This window comes from Anser anser, assembly GCF_964211835.1.
Source record: "Anser anser genome assembly, chromosome: 4".
Taxonomy (NCBI): domain Eukaryota; kingdom Metazoa; phylum Chordata; class Aves; order Anseriformes; family Anatidae; genus Anser; species Anser anser.
The window spans coordinates 16821701-16845672 of NC_139724.1; the positions used below are offsets into that span (position 1 = coordinate 16821701).

At 41.0% G+C, this 23972-nt stretch overlaps 1 protein-coding gene across 11 annotated transcripts in view; it reads right to left on the reverse strand.

The window, feature by feature from the left end:
* WRN (WRN RecQ like helicase) overlaps positions 1–23972 on the reverse strand; it is a 42743-nt gene that overhangs the window by 1239 nt on the left and 17532 nt on the right. For 6 of the 11 annotated variants that reach the window (XM_083833109.1, XM_083833104.1, XM_083833105.1 and 3 more), the window contains 21 exons: positions 23373–23441; positions 22779–22861; positions 21647–21753; positions 20784–20971; positions 19436–19613; positions 18652–18833; positions 17305–17406; positions 16899–16991; positions 15394–15535; positions 11580–11750; positions 11405–11499; positions 10048–10120; positions 9807–9880; positions 8175–8250; positions 7779–7891; positions 6760–6874; positions 5446–5571; positions 4227–4389; positions 2942–3156; positions 1412–1483; positions 664–798 (listed from right to left, as the gene is read on the reverse strand). In XM_083833109.1, coding sequence (XP_083689235.1) covers positions 664–798; positions 1412–1483; positions 2942–3156; positions 4227–4389; positions 5446–5571; positions 6760–6874; positions 7779–7891; positions 8175–8250; positions 9807–9880; positions 10048–10120; positions 11405–11499; positions 11580–11750; positions 15394–15535; positions 16899–16991; positions 17305–17406; positions 18652–18833; positions 19436–19613; positions 20784–20971; positions 21647–21753; positions 22779–22861; positions 23373–23441 — 2572 coding nt within the window. The remainder of the gene's footprint in view (positions 1–663; positions 799–1411; positions 1484–2941; positions 3157–4226; positions 4390–5445; positions 5572–6759; positions 6875–7778; positions 7892–8174; positions 8251–9806; positions 9881–10047; positions 10121–11404; positions 11500–11579; positions 11751–15393; positions 15536–16898; positions 16992–17304; positions 17407–18651; positions 18834–19435; positions 19614–20783; positions 20972–21646; positions 21754–22778; positions 22862–23372; positions 23442–23972) is intronic. The other 5 variants (XM_083833110.1, XM_083833107.1, XM_083833111.1 and 2 more) reach the window with 3 other exon arrangements.

Sequence of the window (23972 nt, forward strand, 5' to 3'; positions counted from 1 at the left end):
AAGCTCTCTGAAGCCATGATCAGGAAACAAAGATAATGTTCTAATATGTTTAGTGGTTCAGATAAGATAGCTGCTGTGCTGTTACAAATTTTAACTACCTAATAACTTAGTTTATGGATGGAGATAAACTGACCAGACCATGAACAGTGGATTTGTCTGCTTCAGGTTGTGTGTTCACATCCACTTCCCAGCCTCGAACCAGAAATTGAGGCAAATTGTACAGCAAGTGGTGCTGCTCAGAGCCATGCGACCTTCCTTTAGAGAAACACCAGCTGTATGCTCATACAGCTTGTTCATATGAACATCAGCACAGAAAACCTCAGTGTGACCAGAAACCCATCTCATGCAACCTAATAGAGGGAAGGGAGCCAGATGTCCTCCTGAGGTATTGGGAGCACCTGCCACTAGAGGGCTGGCAAGATCTTCTAGGGGAAAAAAATTCCTACAGCAGGCTGCTACTGTAGAAGTGCATAGACACATCGGATTCAGGCACATCGAGGGCAACACAGGGGTCATCCGCATCAAGCATATTAACAGAAAAGGTTTGCAGAGTTTTAGGCACAGAAAAGCACCCAAACAGAAGCCAGGATTTTGGTTTAAGATAATCAGCAAAATCATCAAATCTGGACTTTGTTCCTGGCACAAAGCTACAGGCAGCCTCACCTTTGGCTGAGAGTCAGCAAACAGTTCCTCCTCCTCAGGATTGAGGGCTGGCTGGTTCCAGGAGGCTAATGCGATGGGCTTCGTGTGGCCCACTGCACCCCTGTCTCCTGGCTGGGTGTCATCTGTGCTCTGCGCCTTTGCATGTGACAGGAATGAAGCAGGCTGTTACATGCATGCATTAAAGCAATAACTACATTCAATAGAAAGGCTGGGTCTTTTTTTTTTTTTTAAAAGGGGGAAATAAGTTAGCCTGTAATTATAAACAGGAGTTCAACACCTCTGTTGAATGAGATCCCTAACTATTTCTTATCCATTTATCCATTTCACCAAAATAAAATTTGAACAAGTGAAATGCACTAATTTCAATTACAGGAACTGGAAGTTTTACTTGGGTGGTTGCTTTTTTGTTGTAGTTTTGTTTTTTTTTCCCCTGTTGTTGTGGTTTGACCAGGACATCTGTAGTGGAAAAGAATACTTCCTCTGTCCCAGTGGCTCCAAGAACTTGAAATACTTGCTTCCATTTCAAGTACTGTATTTTCAGATATGTTTTTCAAGTAAAGGTGTTAGATGACAATGGGGCGGAAGGCACAGAGGTATTAATTCCCAATTTGTATATAATACCTGTTTGTCACTGGTTGAAAGAACTAAAGCTTAGATTTTTGCATCAGGTGCACATCTCAGTCTCACTTAGAGCATCACTAACGGCAAATCTATTGCATGCTTTATTATAGTAAGGACATCTATTTACCGAAGCTGAGGGCACCACTTGTGGATTTGTTTTTTCAGCTCCTTCCTTCAGCACAGGATTGATCAAATTACCCTGTAAAAACAGCAGTAATGTTAAAAAACAACACCTAATAGCAGTTTTAAAAGCTGTTTGCTACAGAGTTATTGGAACAAGGATATTGTCTGAACAAGGATATCTTCTGTAAGAGAAGGGAATGAAGTCTATTTTGATTAGCGTTTAGATTTGCAGTCTACTCATTTGTACAATATTAATTTGATCTCTAATAGCATGTCATTCCTGTTATTAGCTCCAACAGCAACAGAAAAAAAAGTATAGTTACAGCTGATGAAACTGGACTGTCAGATGAATTTCAGGGGAAAAAAGGCTCAGACACTAATATTTTAGGAACAAAATAGTGCTCAGGGAGGCAAGAAGCAATCAATTCAGCAAAATGGCAAGGTTCCAAAAATTATTTGATCCCAAGTTGAAGGCGGCATCCCAAAACCCTGTAAGGAACAGACATGAAATCCTAGTATAGGCAGCAAGACGATTTACAGTTAGGAATTTCTGCTGTTCTCACCTTGAGCCACTCGGTGGAGGGCAACCTTTTGTACAAGGTGCTGAGCTGGACTTTCAGAGACTTGTGGGGAAGCTGAGAGGCCACCCTAGGGCTGGGAAGGCTTGTCTAGCCTTCCTCAAACTGCAGTAGAGAGCTCCGTATTTCCTTCTCCTAAAGGAAACTCCCCCCAAAGACTCAGACCTAGGGCACGACACTTTTCATGTTATCACAGCTACACAGAGGCACCCATGAAGGGCTGTCAAACAACTCCGGCAGGTGTTGGCCCTGGCTTTTTCCTTTCAGCTCCCCGGTATCTTTGAGCTTTCTAGACAAACGATCACTTTTCCCACATCACATCGGTCATCGGGTACCAATGCGTAGAAGTAAGGTGAGAGCAGAACGTAGACTCTGTCTATAAAGGTCAAGATTACCAAAGCCTCTCATACCAGGCAGAAATATGAACTTAATTTTCTTCCGCTGTCCCAGCTACTGAGAAATCCTTTGTTTCTACAGGGAACCTTTCGTATCTACTTTCTGAAGGGCTGAACAACAGCAGAAAGGGTTCATCCTTATTCTGACGCCATTATTAAGCTGCAGCTGTGACAGTCTACAGCAGCGGGACCACTGGGTATCTAATCTTTCCCAGGCTGCACATCCAGTACCTACTACAGCAGATGTGAGCTAAGAGTTCCACATAGGAAGAGATCAACTGGAAGAGATCAGCTGAAGTGACATTGAGCAGACCACAGCTGGGATGCACAGGGACAGCCCTCTTCCTAGGCCAACACTTTGCAGGAGGAACTTTCTGGTCCTGTCTTAGAGGGTAGCAAGACTTATCCAGAGCTCAGGAAAAGGTGTATTGGGAAGATGGAAATGCCAAGCACTACTGAAAACAGCAACAAACAACAGCTTTTGGCCTGCTCCTACAAAGGAAAAAGAAAACTTTTTTTTTTTTTTTAAACAAACCTGGTTTTGTAGCTTCTTTTACTAACCTTTCTTTCACTCCACAAAGCATCTTCCTTGCTTGCTTGGTATGCTCCTCTTTTTTCCTGCTGCCCATCCGACCATACCAACACCCTTTTGACAGCTGACCCACGCTGAGCCTTATTTCCATTCTCTTTCTCCAATAATGCAATAGCCATCTGGATGAGATACAGTTCAATATTTGCAGGAACAAGTGTTCTAATTGCTTGAATTTTGGTGGTGTCTTGGAAAAAATACAAATATAATTTATTTATTTAAAAAAAAAAGAATTGTCCTTTCTCTCACTCATAGTTTTATGTTGTAAAGCATCAGTTTTCCCTCATTAAAGCACAAACAGATTAAGGCATAGAAAGCCTTAGAAGAAGTGAAACTTAATCCATAGGTTTGTATCATAAGAAACCAGAATGTGAGATCATGGGATAAATCTCCCACTCATTTGCACAAACTTACCACCCTCAAATTTAGTCTAAAATGTCATAATCAGCCTGCTTCTAACCTGCACCTCCTATCAACCATTTTCTCTCGAGAGGAAGGCTGTTTTAACTCAGGCTGAATAGCCTCCCATCTTCTGTTATGCTGGAATGGACAACTTGCAGAGCAGTAGGTTTAACGAAGTAAGCTGAGAGTCTGGCTGGGCCTGTAACTGCTGCTGAAAGGATACGATCACCCAAAATAGGACAGGAGTCACGAAGCTATAAAGTCAGAAAATTCAGCTAACTTAAGAAGTTAAGCTCTGAGGGCAAGGCTGAACTTTAAGTCCCCCATGAGCAGAGCCACAAGTACATGGCTGTCTTGAGCCTCTGAACTAGCCAACAGCACCAGCTCACAGCGCTGTGATTTCCTGCACTATTCAGCCTTATCCTCATAAATAAGCATCACCTTGGAGACATTTCCCCAAGGAAATTCTACTGCTCTTATTCAGTATATTGTTCACAGATGCCATTGCTCATGGGAAGACACCACCAGGCTGATTTCTTTCAGCTTGCCTGACTTCCACTTGAGTAAGTACACATTTAAGAGCGGTGCCTGGGTCTTTTCCAGAGCAATACAAATCCTTCCACTATGCTGTGGAGTAGTAGAATTTTGATATTTAATGAGGCCTGACTGCCCTATTTTGAAACACAACCTTGGAAGGAAAATAACTGTCATTGCCATGCTCTGCTTTGTCATGGGTCTTCCAAAAAAGTGATAGATGCTACTTAAAGGAGTACCAGAGTTGTGATATTTTGCATTCCCTTCATTATTAGTACGCCACTGCCATGAGAAGCTTCAGATGAGGGCTGTAATGCTCACCTGAGTCAATAGGAGGATTACGGATAACATCAGAAATGATCTGTTTAACTTCAGGAGTCAAACCTGCTCGCTCCAGGTTGACAGGATAGCCAGCTTTCATCGCCTGGAGCAGGTGAGTGCCAATCTCAGAAAGAGGAAGAGATCTGGTCTCACTTATAGTCCTCTAGGGAAACAGGGAAACAAAGGCAGAAGGAATTAAGGTGGCAGACGTGTTCTGAAATACAACTGAAAGCTCAAAGCCTGGCAAGCTCCCATGTCCAAAAAGCAACAGGGGATACTGTCACATAGCTGTGCAACGACCCCTCACCCCACAAGCACTTTATCACTTCTATTGCTTCCCTAATTTCTCTTCCAGCTTGTGAAAAGCATTTTTCTCTCAAGGCTGCTACTTCTTAGGTTGAGTGCAATGTCTTACCTCGTACTTCAGATGAGGAGAGGCTCTAGTCAGCGAGGGTGCTGTGCGGCTACCTTGAAGGCTCACTGCAGCCTGCTCTATAGCTCACATTTCTGTGTCACAACTTACTACCACCCTCTTTCCACCCTCTGGCAGCTGAATCCCAGAAAGTTCTACTACAAAGGAAGTGGAGGCTTTTGCCTCATAGTTAAGCAGATGGTGGTACTCTGACAAAGCTTCACATGTCTCCTGTTCAGTAGCTAGGACGCGCTTGACCTTCCAGTAGTCCATATGATTTACAATATCAGAGCAGAACATGTTTAACAGCACCAAAACAAATTCCCTCTTGTTTTTCAAATATGTTAAATAAATTCTCTTAAGAGATTTGCATCGAAGAGAAACATCTCACGTTTACTCCACTTAAACTTGCATTTTTCAGGAGAGTTTTGAAACTGGTTACTTGTCTCTCTTGAAATAGGTTTCATGCTTCTACTGATTTCTCCCCCAGACAATACAGACACTGCGCATACAACCATGTATACAATCATAAGGAGCATCAAGTTATCCATTAAGAATTATACAACTGCTTCTTGTTAATTAGTCCTTAGGCACACTTTAAGCTGGTGACTATCCTTTTTCCAGCAGGCTACCTGATCAGGAAGTTTTTGTCTTCTCACAGTATTAAGGGCAAAGATACAGAACTAAGTGGAACTAAAACCTAGCAGAGGATTTACGAGAAAACACTTGCAAAACCCCTACCTCTAGACAAAATATCCCCACCATTAGTTCTCAAAAAGGAAGAGACCTCCACAAGGAGAAACTTACCACGGAGAGATTTTTGTCTTGGAACAAGACATATGTGACATGCTCTGAGGGAGAAAGGGCTCTAGCATGCTTCCGGTGAGATGCCTCTTTCTGATCTGTAGGTCCAGATGTAGGGAATGCATCCATCTGAGTAAGATAAAGAGGAGTAAAAGGATTATATCTCAGTAACAACCAATGAATCACCTTGCCATTACCTGAAGAAATTCTGAGGAAATAACAGAAAGAGTTACTCATCTCTGAGCAGGTTGGTTTTGACCCCAATTCCACATTCCACATAAAGAAAGCAGAAAGGGAATCAGGATGGACACCCATATACTCCATCTTAACAAAAAGCATAGGATTGGTCAAGGGACTTGCAAAAAAGCCCCAAGAAGTGTCCAGATCAACACAAAACTTCTTAGTTAGTGCTTACGATATATGTAGAACTATTCCATCAGAACAAACTATGGTATTCTGTCTGCTGTTTTGTATGGGAAGTTCCTCCATTTATTTTAAACTTTTGCTTATCACAGATTTAATGAAAAACAGAAATGCTTGCAGTCCCCATACCTAATAGTTTGCTGTTGAGGAAAAAGATGAGTTGGTGTTCAGTGTACTAAGGAGTTATCTCAAGCATCACAGAGAAGCAGTATTACTGCTCTACCTGCTTTCTAGACATCTAAATCCCCATACCTGTGGATTTACAGGAGAATTCAACCCCCCAAAGTTAAACAGCTGCACAGCTCCTCCAGTCCTGTGCTCCACAGCCCCTCCCTAGTGGAGTCTCTTGCCATTGCAAGGGTAAGAGTGATGAAGAGCCACTTTACAGAAAATCTCAGACAGAAGTAAAACCAACTATGAAAAGAGAGCAGAGTGTTCATGAAAGCCAGAAGACTTATTATCTCTGTCAGTCTCCTAAGGAGAAACTTACAGAAGCAAACTTCAGTCCTGCCCTCAGAGTCCACTGAAGCAATAAACTGGTGAGGGAACATTTCCTAAACCTTGGACTCCATCCCAAAAAATCACTAAACTAGCTGCAAGCTCTCAGTAATATGGCACTGGTTGGATACTCGGCCCTGCTAGGTGGGTGTTCTCTACAAGTACGTCCTGGACTTTCAAGATGACAACACTTATCATCCAGGTCCTCATGTTGTCACCACATAGCACATTCAGATGTAGAAGGCCTATTTGTAAGCAAGGCTAACAGTTTGGCTGCCCTGCTTGGACAGGAAAGCTGTGACAAGGACAAACCCTGAAGGAGAAATCCAAGAGCTGCAAACCAAATTATGTCTTTTAGTGCTCTTACATGGTAGGAGACACTTTAGTAAATCATACCTGCAAACCATTTGCTTGGCAGAAGTCCTTAATTTCAGCCAGGAGAGGGACCAACATGGTTGATTTTGCTTCAGATACACCTTCAATCCTCTTCACATTCTCAACAGTTGTAGGCCTGGTTCAGGATGAATAATAAAAGCCATGGAACCATCCTATGTTGATGCTTTGAAACATCAAGTGTCTGAATGATATGTGCTTGAGCTGCAGATCTAATAATCACTACCTGAAAATATTTTTACTGCACTATCATCTCTGGAACTAGTTCAGTTCACTGTTTGCACTTTGGTATCTTGAAGCTTGACCATAGCAAAAATTTTAGTTTTGCTGCTTAATACCTCAGAGGATGTTAGCTACATCCGTTATTTATTTGCTTTTACCTCCTAAAAATATATAAGCCTAGAGATGTATGGAAGAACATATGCATTCCAAACATAGTTTACCTAATGCTGTTTAGCAGCTGGGGATGGCTCTTTAGATGCACTAAACACCAAGCTGCACCACAACACCCTCTCTTACAATGAAGAAAGTGTTTTTCTTTCCTTTCCTTTCAGTAGTCAAGAGCAACACAAAATTTTGGTTATTCTTTTGTGCTACAGAGCTACCTGTGCAAGGTAAGGGACAGCTCCTGACCTGAATGCTCTTGTAATCCTTACCAGGTATGAACATAGTAGAATGATTAAAACACACTGGAGAGAAGTTGGACAAGTAAGAATCAGACAACACGCACCTTTCCCTCCATGACTGTCAAGCTGACAGAAGACTTAGTTACAGAGACATATGCAAAGTCGGCTTTTTTTTTTTTTTTTTAAAATAAGAACTAGCATGAAGAGACAAGTTTAACATTAATGGCTATTTAACTTACACCAGTAAGCATTTTACAAGGGTATTACGACAGAGTCCTCAGGAAAAACGCTGCTCCTTTACTAATGAGGCAAACTCCCAAAAGCAGAAAGAGAAATTGTGACTTGGCTTGCAATTGGTTTTTGAGTTTATCTAACAGGCATGCATGCTGGCTTTACCTTATTCGGGCCATCTCCACCAGGATCTTGTTGGTTGCCAAGACAGCTGGAGGAATTGCCTTCTCATTAGCTACCTTCTGTCTAGCAGTCAACAGCTTGCCATACAGAGCAGTCTGTGAAGAAGAGAGCCAAATTCCCAGAAAGAAGCTTGTGATCAGGCATGTAGGAATAGTTCAAATATGAGAGGTAAAATTAAAGCTTCCCTCATCTTTCCACTAATACACAAAAAGCCTACAATCCATTAACAATCTTCATACTGAAAATTCTCTTTCAGGGCTCCTTTTCAAGACATCTTTGTAATATCACGAGCTGCCCAAGCCAGTTTCTTCAGTACAGCAGGACTGTGCTCTACAGGCTGATTGCAATTCACAGATATCCTCTCTTCCAAAGACTTACCTCTAGTTCTTTTTCCGGAGATGAAACAGGTTCTCGGGACTTCAAAGGAGATCTCACAGGCGAGTGCTCTGGGAAACTAAAAGAAAGATAATGAAGTAAAAAGTCAGCCCTTGTATTCTATTAATTTATTCATTAACTTTGCCCAAGGCTGTAAGAGAGCACCAGCCTGACATTTTTTTTTTTTTGCCTGCCCTTTGACAGCACAGTCAGACCATGGCCCAGCACCTCAAGCTAGCAGGTGCACTGATTATGGACTTGAGCTAATTAGGGCAGAATTAGCAATATCCCAAGGCCAGATTTATCAGAATTCCTCCACAGCTAGTCCAATAACTCAAAAATAACCTTTTGCTGTACAAAACTCAAACAGTGAGCAAGCCACCTATATCCCTACCCACACCTGGATTTCTGTATTATTAGCAAAAGCATATTCTTACAGGCACTTGTCCATTCATGACATTATTTTGACAGCATCCCTTCGAAATACCTTGCATTTCTACTCATGGCCAGTAATATTCATCTTTGCCAGAAAGAGCTAATAACTTTAAAAGCTCACACAGCTCACAGCTGCCATACTGTAAGCCAAATAAGCTACTGTTACCACTAGGTATGTCTGTGTGGAGAGCAGCATCACAGCTATCATAGACTCATGTGTTCAGGGAATCTCCAATTAGACTGCCATCATTGCAGCGCAGTATCTGCAAGTAGACAAACTAGAACAAGAGTGTCTTTTCCTTGCTTTGCTAAGCAAAGTGCAAAATAACCTGTTTTAGTTTGTAGCTGTCCCTAGAAAAAATTTTCTCCATGTGGCTACAGTGGCAGTTTCTCAGCTTAAATGACATCTGGTGCTCCCATGTTCTGCCAGCATCAGGCCGCTTGTCTGAAAGAATGGAACTGCTCAAAAATGCTAGGTCAGTGTGATCTGAAGCACTACACAATCCTCGAGAACAAATTACTTTGTCTGCCCTTTGCAAAAGCTTGCTTTATTTTTTAACCTCACAAAGCCTCAACTTGATCTCAGAAGAGAATAAAAGGGCAGAAACCTAAACCTATATGCTCACTTACAATGACTACACAGGGAACATGTTCCGTTCTGCCAGTATTAAGATACAGTCACAGCTTGTCTTTTTTAGCTTAATTACATTTAACTGAAAACAATTATTCTCAGTTGCTTGTCTAAAACACAATTTAAAATCAATTACAGTTTCAACCATCACATAGAAAATACTGACTGAAAAATAAATGGCCACAGTAAAAGTATCAAATATAAAGCTGCAATCACTCCAGTTTAATTAACATTTTCCTATTTTTCTTGTTACTGGATTTGAAGTAAAATCAGTTAAAGTTTACATTTCACAGTTAATAAAACTTGCTTTGCCTATGACACGCTAGAAGTATTTAAACTTAACGTATCTTGTCAAATTCTGCAAAGCTTGTTAAATGTTGTAGCTCAATGTTTTGAAACAATGACATTTTTAAAGTCTTTTTTTTTTTTTTAAATACTAGTTACTTGCAGTCAAAACATTTTGACGGTCACTTCAAAGCAGAGCACTGGTTTTAAGGATTGTATCACCAACAACACCTCTATTATGTAGTCGGAACTTCGTAATTCTGTTTTAGTCTAGAATAGTGTACCTGTTAAGCATGGTATTCCTTCCTGAAGGCATTCCAGCTGTTTTCTCACATGAAAACATTTCATACAAAGACATCTATAAAACACAGAAGAACAAGACAAACAAATGCTAATTTAACAGTATTTCAAATGAAGTTGCTGTAAGCAGCAAAATGTACATTTGTGATGCCATGACACACTTGCAAGGTTTTTAATACGAACAAGGATGGGTAAAAACACAAGAGGAGTTGTACTCATACTGACCTGCTTGACTGGTGACTGCTTTGTTCCTTTTATGCTCGGGGAGCCCTGCATTGACACCACAGGTGAAGATCTACTGTTGTAATAAAAAAAAAATAATTCTATCTTACTCAAATCAGACTGAATTGTTTGTATGCTGCCATTTGAAAAAAGTTACTATTTTGCCAAGCAAACTGAATGGAACTTCGTACAGGTAAATTTTTGACAAATCACACTTCCTTATCATTATTAAAGTTATTAGAAACATAATTTCCAGGGAAACACCAAGGACCTCAAAGCCCATGCAAAATACTAAAGCTTTAATGAGGAACAAGAATCTTGTCTTACAGAAGAGACAAGGATTTCCGATGACAGAAATCAAAGTTCTGTGACAATGCTGTCTTGATAGAAAGATTCAATTTTAAAAATCCCATTTCTGGAGAAAACATGCAAGTATCAACTTTCTGGTTTGCACTAAGCATATGCTTTTAGCCACTTCTTACTGTTTATGAACAAACAAGTGTTTTTATTCTTCTAAAAGACCTGTTGACTAGCTAAAAAGTCACAATAGAAAATTAGAGAAGGTAAAAGAAAACTGGCACTCTGACAATGTGTCGCTAAAAAATAAATCAATCAGGTAATTACAATCTAGACATCTGAAGACATGTCCAAAGGCCAACACTGAAGAGGTTCATTCTAACAGTATTTGTTGTCACAGCAAAGCCTCCGCTGCCTTCAGTTCTTTACCTTCCACTTCAAAGACAGTTGGCCTAAGTTCATATTTAAGAAGACCAACAAAATGAGTTATACTTCACAAACAGTGAAGTGGAAGATCACAAGCAAAACTTCACGTGCCATTTTCATGAAGCCATATATTCCGATGGCAAATCGACTGACCACCACTAAAAACACACACCACTTTTGCAGATATACTCACCAAGATTTTTGAAAGTTAAAATTTCAGAAAATACACAAAGTCAGACAAACTGTTACACATTTATTTTGAAGCAATTCTTGTAACAACACAGGCATGTAGTACCTAGGCTGAGCATGTGAAGCAGAAAAGCTAACTTTTATGAAAATGTAGGTCAAGTGCAAAACAGAGAAAAAACTCTTAGCTGCTCTAGTTAAAGACTCATGGTATAACTCATCAGCATTAAAAAGAAGGTAAACCTTGGCAGATTTTCCTTTAATGTTTCTTATCTTCACCTGATCTACTGACTTTAAAATATTATGTTACTGCATAAGGGAAAAAGTTTGGCTGCAAAGTCTAACGCAGCTATTTCCTGTCAAACCTGCCACCTCGAGAAGCAGGCTTCAGACACCAATCTGACGTTAAAATAATGTAAGGTGCTCAAGAGGACATGCATACTATAATTACCTTCTAGGAGGTCTCTGTAGGTTTAAGTCTTCGTTGGACTGTAACAGAAGACTTGGATTTGAGGTAGATCCAGCTTTCAAAAGCCAATTTCTTCCCTGTAAGAAAAAAAACAACGTATGGCTTAGCTATAGATTACTCAGAAGTCTTCGATAGGTAGTCTCACACCAAGAAGTACCTTCTGGGTAAGCCCACACGTGGTCGCAAACTTGCTACGCCCAGAGACTTCTTTGAGGAACCCTTCCATTATCAACTGTTGGCAGAGTGACTTCCACCAGCTCTCTGTCAAGTCCTTCCCACTACCATAAAGAGCGTGCTTTCGGTACCTCTCTGGCAGACGCTGGGAATTCTGAAATTGAGAGAACTGGTCAGGCTTCTCCAGCCTTTGTGAAAGAAAGTTTCCAACATACCCAGTGAGATATATCCTGATATGACGGTGTCTCCAAGAACATATCTTCACAGAAGAACTTTTCTGTAAAGTCACAAGCCAAAAACATTTATTCAAGTTTATATAACACCCCCCACAGTAACCACATTTACAACAGCTCCTATTGCCTCGTCCATGTTGCTTGAAGAGCATTCTCGTCTTTGCTAACCTAACCCATTTCTGTGCTGTGAAAAAGATCACAACCAGTAACTTCATTTTGAAGCAAGCCCCCAGACAGAACTACATTGAGGTTATAATACTGTTAAAATATCTCCATTTCTGCACATGGAGGAAGTTATAGGAACAACCCAGCCACTCAAGGCATCAAAGGAAAAAAACCACATTAGTGCAGTTTGTATTTAACCTGTTCAGGGCAATCTCAGATCCATTCAATACATCACTATGTTCGAATATCTAAGAATTGAGTTTGAGTAGAAGCAGTTACCTGTGTTTTTAATTAAAAAACTTAAAGAAAAAGTGAATAGGTCAACAAAAAAAACAAAAGCCTGTTTAAATCCCAGGACATGACGAGGGTGAAGAGTCTGCAACAAGCTGACTACAGATATCTGCTCTATGGCTCCTCCTCTACTTCAGCTGCCCATTGTAATGTTTTGGCCTTCACTTCAAGGACCTTTTTGTTTTGAAAAAGTCGCCTATTTCCTCATCTCTTACTAGTGGTCCACACTGGGGGACAAAAAAGCCTATGAGGTCCTCTTTGACAGGTTCTCACCCCATGAACTCAAAAGACCCAAACAGAGTGCAGAGAGCTTAAAGCCCCTTTCAGAGGAAGGGAAACACTGACAGTCTGAAAAGCTGAGAACATTTCTGAAAGAGGGAAGTAACAGCGGATCAAGTGATAGTAGGTCAACGAGTCTCAGACAAAGAAGTTTTTTTGTTTTGTTTTTTTTTTGCTAGAATAAGAAACAGAAGGTCATGCTTCAGACTCTGTATTTGCTGTTTTGCTGAAAGTCTCCTCCCCTAGGGAGGACTACATGGTCTACAGAACTACATTTTTTGGATTACACAAATATATTTACACTAAACATATGCTCTAGTGTATACAAAGACTTGAATATTTGCATACATAATATAGCATGCTATTTCTAATATAAATAAGATTCTAAAATGTATACTATAAGTAAGTGTATTGTGATATGAAAGATGACTACATTATAATCTCAGACAACAGGGGACAAAGGTGTGGAGGCTTGCCTTCTGCATTTACAGGACTCATTCACGTAGGCTTTTCAGATGCCTGTTGGCACGTTTTCTGGAATCATCTGTGTGTTAGGAGCCATACAAACATAGGTCTCCTACCCTCAAGAGCCCATTTTGCTTTACAAAGGAGAACAAAACAGGCTGATGCAGAGGAGCAGAGAAGGACAAATACGAGATGCAGGAAAGGCAGTGGTTAGAACAGGAAGGCCTGCTGAGCTTCCTAACGTCTCCAGGGACCGCAGGGAAGAACACTCTAGAGAATTTCAGGCAGCCAGGGAGCTCCTGTCTAGCACATGCAGCGAGTGGAGCAGCAGGAAGAGGGGCTTGTTGCACCCCTTTGGCAGCAGGGCACAGGAGCCACGTGGAAGAGGGACTCACCTCACTGCTGCATGGGACCAGGGCACTAAGCCCTGACTCTGAACTCAAGGGAGTCACCTCCTCAGCAGGCAGAAAAAGCCAAGTCCTGCATCCTCGTGTCTAGACAGCCCTCATTCAACTCTTAACACGCATTACGTTAAAGCTGGAAATATTCCTTTCAGTTATGCCAGTTACATTAATTACTCCAATGGCTGCACATTTTCAGAACACAGTTTTGACTTTAAGAGCAAGTTAACGATAGAAATTTCTATAAAAGGAATAAGATGCAGAACAAAAAACTTTTTGTCCATATTTGGGACAAATGTCATACTGTTCTGGCTTCTGACAAGTCAGTCCTATGCCACACTCGCAATTTTAACTACTTAGAAATGACTAAATGTTAGAGTTACTACTAAAAGCCACTTGCAATGAGTCACAAAGCCTATTAATAACAAAATCATTGCTGACATAACTATAAATTCCCAGTCGCTGATAAACAATGCACATTTTAAATATCACATTCTTCTTGGTTTAGAACGGTAGTATAATATTTCTATTAATGCAGCTCTAGTTCAAGGTTTCCCTGAGGACCTTGTTCAGTCTGACTCAGCTTTCAAATATTAAGTGAAACTTGGCCTCCCCTGTGGTCCACCTGAAGTCTGTTGGAGGTCACCTGGACATATTTGGTGGAAAAAGATACCACTAACTTAAAAAAAACACAACAAAAAAACACATCAATTCTCCAGAAGCTATGTGACCTCTTAAAATAATACAACCATCATCTTCAGACAGATATGTTTAACTTACGGTGATATTCAGAAAATATTTCATACATTTGTTCTAGAGGTCAAACTGCAGCAATAGAGCAAAGAAAAACACTTTGAAAATAATATGTTAGCCCAGAAAAGAGTATTCTTGTAAGCAATAAGAAGTTATTCCATATTTGCAGTGCCGATTTGGCATGATTGTCAATTCTCCCAGTAACGTCTAATAATTTCAAGTAGCTTGGATTGTTAAAATCTGTAACAATGTATTTTCATCCTAGCCACACTTTTATGACAATTAGCAGTTTTTCTAATAAAAAGAAAGTGTGACATCATTCACTGAGTGTTATCAGGTACTGCAGGTGATTTTTTTCTGGGCTGTAAACATTTGAAGTGATTTTGTTCTTATGCCTGTGTTTTATATCTGGTGCATTCCTCCCCAGTATTTCAAAAAGCATTGCACGTTAAGATATTCATAGATGATTTATACTCATATTCCTCTAATACGCTACTTCCCGTCTCACTGCTCTGAATCAGTCAGCAGTACACAGCCAGAAAACAAGCCAGCGTGTGCTTTATTTAAACACAAACCAACAGATTACCAAACAGAGACCTGTTTGGTCTAACTCTGAAGAGGTTATTCCTTTCAGGACAACAGAAAGGATGAGTCTTCACAGAGAAGCCACTTAAGCGTCTCTGCAAAGACATTACACTCACCATAAAGAGCATAGGGGCTGAAGCCGTACAGGTAGAGCTTCACAATCCCCACCACTCTTTGGGTTAATAGCCAACTGTCAATAACCTACTCCAAGTAACCCACAAAATACAGGACAGCTCTGTCCAGTGCAAATAACACACTGTTTCTAAGCTAAGCTCTTGGGCCATACGAGGCTGCACATTACACCTTTTAGAAAAAGAGCCAAGACAGCAAGAGCTTGGAGACAGCAGCTGTACCTTCACTGTAGCTGCACAAGAGGAAAGTACAACATGCTTAGGAGGTTTGCTGCTTTTATTGCTGTTGCATTTAAAGGCTGCATGGGAAGTGTTGCTGAACAGCTTCAGGAAATTTATCCTACCTCTCTTGAGTTATCTATTTACTGTGAGAAAAAGGTACTAAACACATAAATGTGTATCAATGTGATGTTTGGTGTATCATTAAATGGTCTGGACACCTTAACGGCCCCTCTGCTCTCAGAGCACACACCATGATTTTTAATATCACTTACAGATCCTCGTAGAAACAAAATGGGAACTCTAGTTCCAAACTTCTCTTCCAGGGCGCACACTGCAGACAGCAGCTGATATGCCTGCTTTCCAAAGTCCTGTAAGCCTCCTTCTGAGTCACTGGAGGTCGCAAGACAGGAGGCTCTGAAAGGCACAAGGGAATGAAGCTTGAGCATATACAAACCAAGTCCTCCCTCCTTTCTTTCAAAGGTTGTTTAGCTAGTGGTAACCAAATAAAATACACACCTCAGTTTACATTTATGTGAGCAACTAAAGATTCCTTTAAGCATAAAGAACTAAGATCAAAAGTGTGAGACCAAGCCAAAACCAAAATCACACACAGTTAACCCAGCTGCATGTCCAAACACTAAGCAGTTCTTCACGGTACTTACTGTGACAGAACAGTGTCATCTCAGCAATCTTCTGAATTCAGTATCTGAATATTTGGACTGTCTTTGGCATCAGACTTTGTTTAATTGCATCTAATAGCCAAGAGTGTTTTTTTTTCCTCTCCCCAATAAACACACACAAAATGAAAACAACAGAAAGGGACAGCAACTCTTATTTTCTATGGCTTGTTACTACATGTGTTACTGACTGGAAAAAAGCACCAAAAATTATTGGCACAAATCGCTGCAAAAAAACAAAGAAGGACAATGTTCTATATTCCAAATAATTTCAGTTATGTAACAAATTCACTGTGTGGCCCTTCACTGGCACAACACCGTAACCGCAGATGGACTGGAAGTATGTATGACCTCTCAAACAAGAGGCTTTGGTTAGTTTTGGTAGGGCTGAGACAAAGCTTCTTTAATCCTAGAACATATAGGAAGTGTAAGTGAGCTCGTAACTTTTTTTGCCAAGTGCAACACGCTGTAACATCTCATCTCTGATCATAAAGGGCTATGCTATCAGTAAGAACAAGAGATCACTTATTACAGCTTCAGGGAAAGTGAGTATGTGCACGCACGTCAGAGCTGGAGGAAAGTGTTTCTGCTCATTTCTGTGTGACTACTGACCCCTGACCCCCTGGCTTCCCTTCAGCACATCTGAGATTATTACCAGCGCCAGAAAGAACATGTCTGCACACACTGTTAACAGGAGAGCAGCTCCCTTAACACTCCGGCCATTTAACCTTAGACACACGGCACCACATGCCACTTTCAAGGCGTTTCTTTTGGGATTAATTACCCAACAGGACTTACAAAGTGATGAACCACTGTGTATTTCACAGTCTGAGAAAGGTGCTCTAAACCACTTAGGGAACTGTGGCCACAGTTTATTTACAGGCTTTCCCACAACATAACTTATTGCTTATAACCTGCCTCACAGCTTCTTCAATTATTGAGTAGCAAGTTAGGGACAGCTGTTCAAACAAAGATAAGCTTCAGGCTGAACATCTGCAAAACCAAATGCATAAAAAGTCAATTCTTTCAGGTAATTTGCCTTGTAAATCAGCCTGAGAGAACGTAACCTCTTGTATCAGTCTTAAGGGAAGAACGCTTACCTGCACCTGCAGTTATCACAGCACTCGTCTGTGCCCATGATGCCAGAGGAGACCTTTCGGAGTTGTTTGTCTTCAAAATGAGACAGAATGATTCTATCCAAGGGAAAAGTAGGGAATTAAATAAAAGAACAAGAATTTACATTAAATTCATCGCAGAAAACAGAGCTGAAATCAGCATCATTAATTAATTCACTGGGGAGCCAATTACTTGGCCCTGATTCCTCTAAAGAAAAGGAAGTGTTTTTTTTCCTTGAGAAGTAAATAAGGAATACTTGATACATATGTATAAATACGCCAAAGGCTGTATTTCTTGATACTGAAGAGGCCTCATGGCCACAGTCTACCCCTGTGACCGAGTCACAACGACTGAAGTTATACAAAACATGTAATAAAGTACAGTACTCACTTCCTCCTGCAGCTATTTGAGGTAAGGTACTTCTCCATTTTTTCCAACATCTTCAGTTTGTACAATCGGAACTTTTCACTGCGTATGTCAGTTAGAAGATGTCTGTCAGTCAAAATAAAAAGTGAAGAACCTTAGGTATTGACAACTACTCCCCTGCGCCATACCAACAATGAAGTATCACAGACTGTCTCAGCCAGGTTCACTGGAAACAGCTGGAGAAAATATCCTCCTGAAGCCAGACGCGAGCTACCTGCCTGTTTCTCTATAATCTGGATCCTTACAGCATGGGGCACAGTCAGAACACCACGTTCATGCTTTTCTACATACGACAATTATTCTAAACTAGGCAGAAGGAGAGACTGAGCTTCTTTTAGCACCACAAACTACTAAGCTTCAGAAACCCATGTTGAAAGCCACACAGCAGGGAAGAAGAGGCAGAGGGCAATTTCACTCAGCCTCTAGTTTTCCAGATAAGGTCTGTTAAGTTCTTATTGATGCTACTGCCAGATCACAAGCCATGCTAGTATATTAACCACCCTCCTTTTAAGAAATTCAGGGGCAGTATGCTAGGGCACATCTACCTAATGCCTAATGTAATAGCCTTTACAATAGTCACTGGAAGCATCCAACTGAAAAAAAATAGCATGGGAGTACTTTATAGGTGTATGGAGAACTCACTCTGCCCATGCTCTGAGCTGCTGCACGAGCCAAACTTGAGCTACCACCTGCACCATGCTCTCTGTCACACAAGGCATGGAAAACAAGCCAGTACTGCAGGCGTTGGGTTTCACATTAATGCAGCTACACCATTTCCAGCTCAACGTGGAAAGAGGCAAGCTTCTGCCTGCCTGGAAAAGAAAGAGCAGAGAAGTACATGGTTTCACAGACTGGCAGTCTGGTCACACAAGTTCCAAAGAGTGAGCTAAGACATTTCTGCGATCCTACACTGGCTATCAACAAAGTCAGGAAGAGACCTCTACTATCAGGGTTTCCTGAAACAGAAGAGAGGAGAAAAAAATTCTACAGCACCAGAACTCCTAAAGGGCACTGAGAGGTCTATAAACAGGTCAGATGATTTACAGAACAAGTGACCAAGTTTCATCACTGTCTGCCTTGCAACACATCTTCAGGAAGCAGAACAGGAACAAGGACACTCAGACAAGTATGGTAATGTTAACATCTTCTAGAATAAATATAACATACTTAGTATCCAGTACTGAGTGTATGCAGAAAAATACTCGGAACTATGCTGACAAATTCATGATGATTTCAACTAAACCTTTCCTGCTCCTTTCTTTGGATACCTTTCGGCTATCTGTGCCAAAGCAGCTGTCTTCAGTCACTTACCTGTTAAAAGTCAAGTCTGCTGGAGCCCACAAGACATGACAAGAAGCAGGAAGCCCATCGCGACCAGCTCTCCCAATTTCTTGATAATAGGATTCCATTTCCTTAGGGGCACCGTAATGAATAACCATCCGGATATCTGCTTTATTGATGCCCATTCCGAATGCCACTGTAGCCACAATACACTACAAAACAGGAGCCACGCAGCATATGCTTTGAAACGAGCATCAAAAATATGTTTGGGTTGCTATTAGTGCTCACACTGTCAGTGACAACTTCTTGCCATGACTCAAAATTCAGCCTAAAATACAATGGCTTCAAATTCTCATTTGACTTCTACCTCGCTGGTAACAAGGAGCCTGATTTGGGTCACAGCATGAACACTGGATTACAGCCATGAGTGATGCTATGTGATGGCAAAATCCCGAGTGTTTTCAGGCAGTTATCCTCAAACCAGTGACAAAATCTGTCCTAACAACAACAGAAGCCCCAGGATAGCTCTCTCCTTGCTCAGCTACAGGAAGAAGAAAGCAATTCACAGGATGTTGGAGGACATTGTTCCAGTCACCACCAGCTTCCTTACATGCTATGCATTTTAAGAGATTTACTAGAGGAATTTGAAACTAAGCCAGGAACCATACTGCTATCAGCACAGGCCAGCAATTTCGTGTCCAGAACAGAGAATATACAAAGTAAATTGGAAACACAATTATCTTCCCAAATTCTTTCCCCTACTAGAAACCCTGCAATTATAAATAAGAAAACATGAACTTAGTTTCCTAGGTACCTGTATTTCATCCCGCATGAACTGGTGGTGGGTCTCTCTCCTTTTTTGAATTCCCATTCCAGCGTGGTACGCACCACAAAGCACATTGAGTTTAGTCAGTTCAGACACAACTTTTTCTGTGGCCTTTTTTGAAGGGCAGTAGATGATGGTAGGGCCTTCAAACTCATACTCAGAACTGCTAAAAGTGATAGCAACATGTTAAAATGCAGAACAGATGAAGTGACCCTTTGGCAAAAACTCCGCTTCACTCTAATTGAAAAAGCAACGTAGCTTTCTGCAGCAATTCATCATTCTGAAGATTTAAACAGATCAGATTATACGTTGTTATGCAGAGATAATATCACAATTAGAACGAAATGTCATCACTATATACTGAAGTAACGCAGATTAAAGCCAGCTTAGCATCTTCCCACAGAGCCATTGTATCAAACATATTTGTGCTCCTAGGCTGCACACAGCTTTCTGTGCTTGAGACTGATCTCCAGACTTCACAGCACGCGAAGAGTTTGCCAATGAGCTCTTTGCAAAGCAAGAAAGAGGAGGCATTTCGCCCCTTTTACAAAAACGCAGTACTTCAAGTTGTCTGTCCTTTGGAAAAGCAGACTTGGAAGTCTTGTGTCTTTTGCAAAAGAGATTATTTTGGTCTGTGCTGGAGAAGTAGCAGCATAAGGCCTTCCAGGTTCCCAAAAGTCATCGGGAAACGAACTTCTACAGATGCTACTTAAAGGGTCTACATTTATATAACAACATACAAATGAGCTATGAGATTTATTTATATTGTTGTAGAATCAGACATTGTAACTTGTGACAAGGAGACGGAAGTGGCAGGAAACCCACTCTTGTGGGTATACTGGTGGGTCTGCTAACAGAGAAAGACTGCAATTCTTCTTCTGCTAGATTAGCCTCCTCAGAAAAAAATACCACAAAAATCTTATTTTATATTAGTTATCAACTCACGTATTATGGACACTGTTGTTTAGGTAGGAAACCACCAGCTAATATACCACTCTCATTCTAACTGCGCTAGTGTGCTGGCAGGTCTCCTGAGCATAAAACGATCTTGAAAATCCTACAGTCAAAAATCCTACAGTCAGCAACATGCAAACAGTGGGACACCACCATTCTTTGCCTCAAACCTTTTTTAAACTAGGGAAGGAAGATGAGGGACAAGGGGGAGAACGTGATGAATGACTAGCGTGATATCAGACAAGCTAGGGAGAGAGCCCAGACACTTCCTCACCAGATCATTTGAAGACTGGTACCAGTTTTTTTGTACACCCTACTGATACCTTAGTACTTAATAGATTTATATCTGACAGAACAACACAAAACAGGCTTAAATCCTTACCTTCCTTTCCTAGTAAGGAACTGCTTCAAATCCCTAAGGATATTTCCACTCTGTCGTCCAACTTCTAAGTACAGGTTCGGTCTGTCAAAGCTTGTACATGTGACCAGGGGATTCTTCAGGTTCAGGCAATTCACTATGTCTTCTCTAATTGAGGGACTTGCAGTGGCAGTTAAAGCAACAATGGGAACCTGAAATAAAAAGACAACAGAAGTCCAATACCTCTCAATGATTTAAGATCACAAGTCAAAACTGATTAGCATGTAAACAGGCACTTTAGTCTGATTATGTTCATTGGATCAGCTCAGCTATTTGGAAAGCAGTTAATATTTAGCCTCCTGGAGCTCTGTCTACCCTCCTTAACAGTGTAGACCATCGACAGAACATTTAATGTACAGAGACTTCTTAATTCCTGTCTTTAGTTGCATCTTTGTGAGTCTGCAGCTATTTTCTGATGTGGTTGGCTAAGGTTAGGGAACACGTAGGGAAAATTTTCAAGAATAGGATCTGAAGTTCAGGTCTAAGTTTTGGAGTTTATGCAATAAATGCTTCCGGAATGCATTTGGAAGTTATAACTGTTTGACCTTGCAAGTAAACCAGGAGCTTAGGATCGACACCTTTCAGCACACAGGGATCCAACAAAAGTAATTATTTTTCAGAAGTTTTGGCAGTCCAGGTTCGGAATATCCTCTCTTTAAAGATTTGGAAAAAAGATCAAAACCACAATGAAGTTCATTCACTAGCAAGGACTTGCACAAGCTCCCAAAAACAGCACGGTAAGTACTCCCAAAGAGTAACATCAAGCGATGAAATGTCAAGCTACTGTGTGAAATTAAGTTGTAATTAAGCACCTCTGAAAACCTTACCGTTGGCAGAGCCTTCTTTAGTGAGCCTAAGGTTCTGAAGGAATTTCTGAAGTCGTGGCCCCATTCAGAAATGCAGTGAGCTTCGTCAACAGCTATAAGGGCAATACCTGGTGGGGACAGAACCACAGCATGGACGCAATACTTACATGGCAAATAAACCAACATGGGAAGTTACAAAATACTAACACCATATTCTGTTCAATTTCCTCAAAAAGCACCGGTGTGCTTTCATTCTTGTTTCTGGGATGTCTTCTGCTGTAAGGACTCGCCAAACCAATTTTTATATAGGCTTGCTTTTTGTACAAAGTAGATGAAACAGCTCTAACAGATTCCCCCCCACACGCTTCTCCTTCCTTATCCAAGCTTCAAGTCTCCAACACATCTCCTACAAGGGGGTAAATTCTTAAGCTATTACTGATGGTTATGCCCTTTTTTACTCCCCTTTCCAAACTGCCTTACTACTTGTCAAAAACGCTGTTTACAGATGTCACCAGTTTCCTGGATTGTAAAACAAAGCCTGAGAATCTCAGGACTGTATTGAGGAAATAAATATAAGTTCAGAAAAATACAAGATGAGAAGTGTCAAAGATGTGCCTGGAAAATACCCTTGCCGTTTCCAAATCAAAAAACTCCTTTACCTGAGTCCAGATACTGCATTCTAATCGACATGTTCAAAGTGCCCTGGTGTCAGAAAGGCCAAGCATACAGCTTCCCAGGACTCCAGACATTCAGATTGTTCACCATCTTCCTAAACAGTATTGCTTGTCTGCAGCTCTACAAACTCAATTCCTTAAACAAAGATTTTTTTTTTCTGTGTTATGTACCTAGGATTTACCCTGCTGTTATGATATGCATGAGCTGCAACATTCTGTTCGAGAAAACTGACCAAGATGCAATATAGTGTTTCATGCAACATAGTGTTTCGAAACAGAATTTATTGCCGTATTTTGAGAAAATCTGATAAATTAAGATATTATAAAGGATCTTCTGACATTGCCTTTTGGCAGCCAATACACTAGCCTCCAAGCTGACTAGTGGCGAGGAACAGGCATAAAGTTGTCACACCATTAAAAAAGTTAATCATGAAATGAAGCTGCCTGCCACCTCATCCTCAACCTCATCCCCAACTTACCAATAGCTTGGTCAAGATCCTGAAGTAGCTCTAAATTCCCTGAGCAGAACTCAGGTGTCATGTATATGACTCTGTATTGACCCCTGCAACACCAAGAAAATACACTGTTACAGAAGGAGAGCCCCCAGACAACCCAACCAAACAAGATGAAATCATGACTGTCTACATGTAAATGAGAACCCAGACAGACTTCTGCGTGGGCAACAGAAGGAAGGAAATGAAGATAGTGTAAAGCATTCCAGATCAGTAGGAAAGCAAAGCAGAAAATAGTATGCCAGGAGAGAGATTTACCAGCCTTTAGGACTGGAAAGGGCTGCTGTGTTGACTCTGTGACAAATACAGGTTTAAGACCTGTGATTCCTGTACAAACCATAGCACAAAGCTGAACCAATAACCTGCCCTCCCCATGCAGAGGGCACAGGAGGGTGGCTCTATGCCTCCCAAACACTCATTGTGGGTGAACGCAAGCACTATTGCTGACTGCCAGGTTCAAGGCCTGAGCCAGGACCAAGAGTTTCTAAGATGACAGATCCACCTCTCTCAAATACAGCTGCATTAGGGCCTGCAGTCCCAAACAGCATAAACAGGACTTACGCTTTGATGCCGTCTCTGATGTTTTTCGACTGAGCCGAACCAAGCAAGCAAGCTGGAATCCCTGACATTCTGCAGTAAAAAAGCACAGTCACGTATCGATTTACTCATGAATACATTCCACCTCAGTTTTCAGCCTATGCCAGCACTTGGTAAAGGAAGCTCAGGCTGTGGGGTCAGAGACTACTTTCTTCCAAGGCCCTTTATGGGAAAAGCTTTCCAAAAAACAGTAGCGATCAGTCACTATTCCTGCAACCCACGTCCTTGTCCACTCCCTGTCCAGTTGTCCCCTCTAGACACAGACTTCATTAGTGCAATCATATTAAAAACATTTGCTTTCACATAAGTTTCCTAATAAAGCATCCAAAAGAACAAAATATAGCAGGTACATTTTCTTATTACCTTATGCAGTTGACCACACTTAGATATAAGCTTACTAGCTTCCAATTTTTTGCCCCACCCCATGATCTCTCCTAGGCTACTGGTGCTACATCTGCTAGTTTTCAATCAGGTGACTGCTTTTTAGTGGTGGATTCAATAATGGTGCTTACCAACTCAGCTAATTTATATTTGACCTCTTCCAGGACAATGCAACCCCTGTCT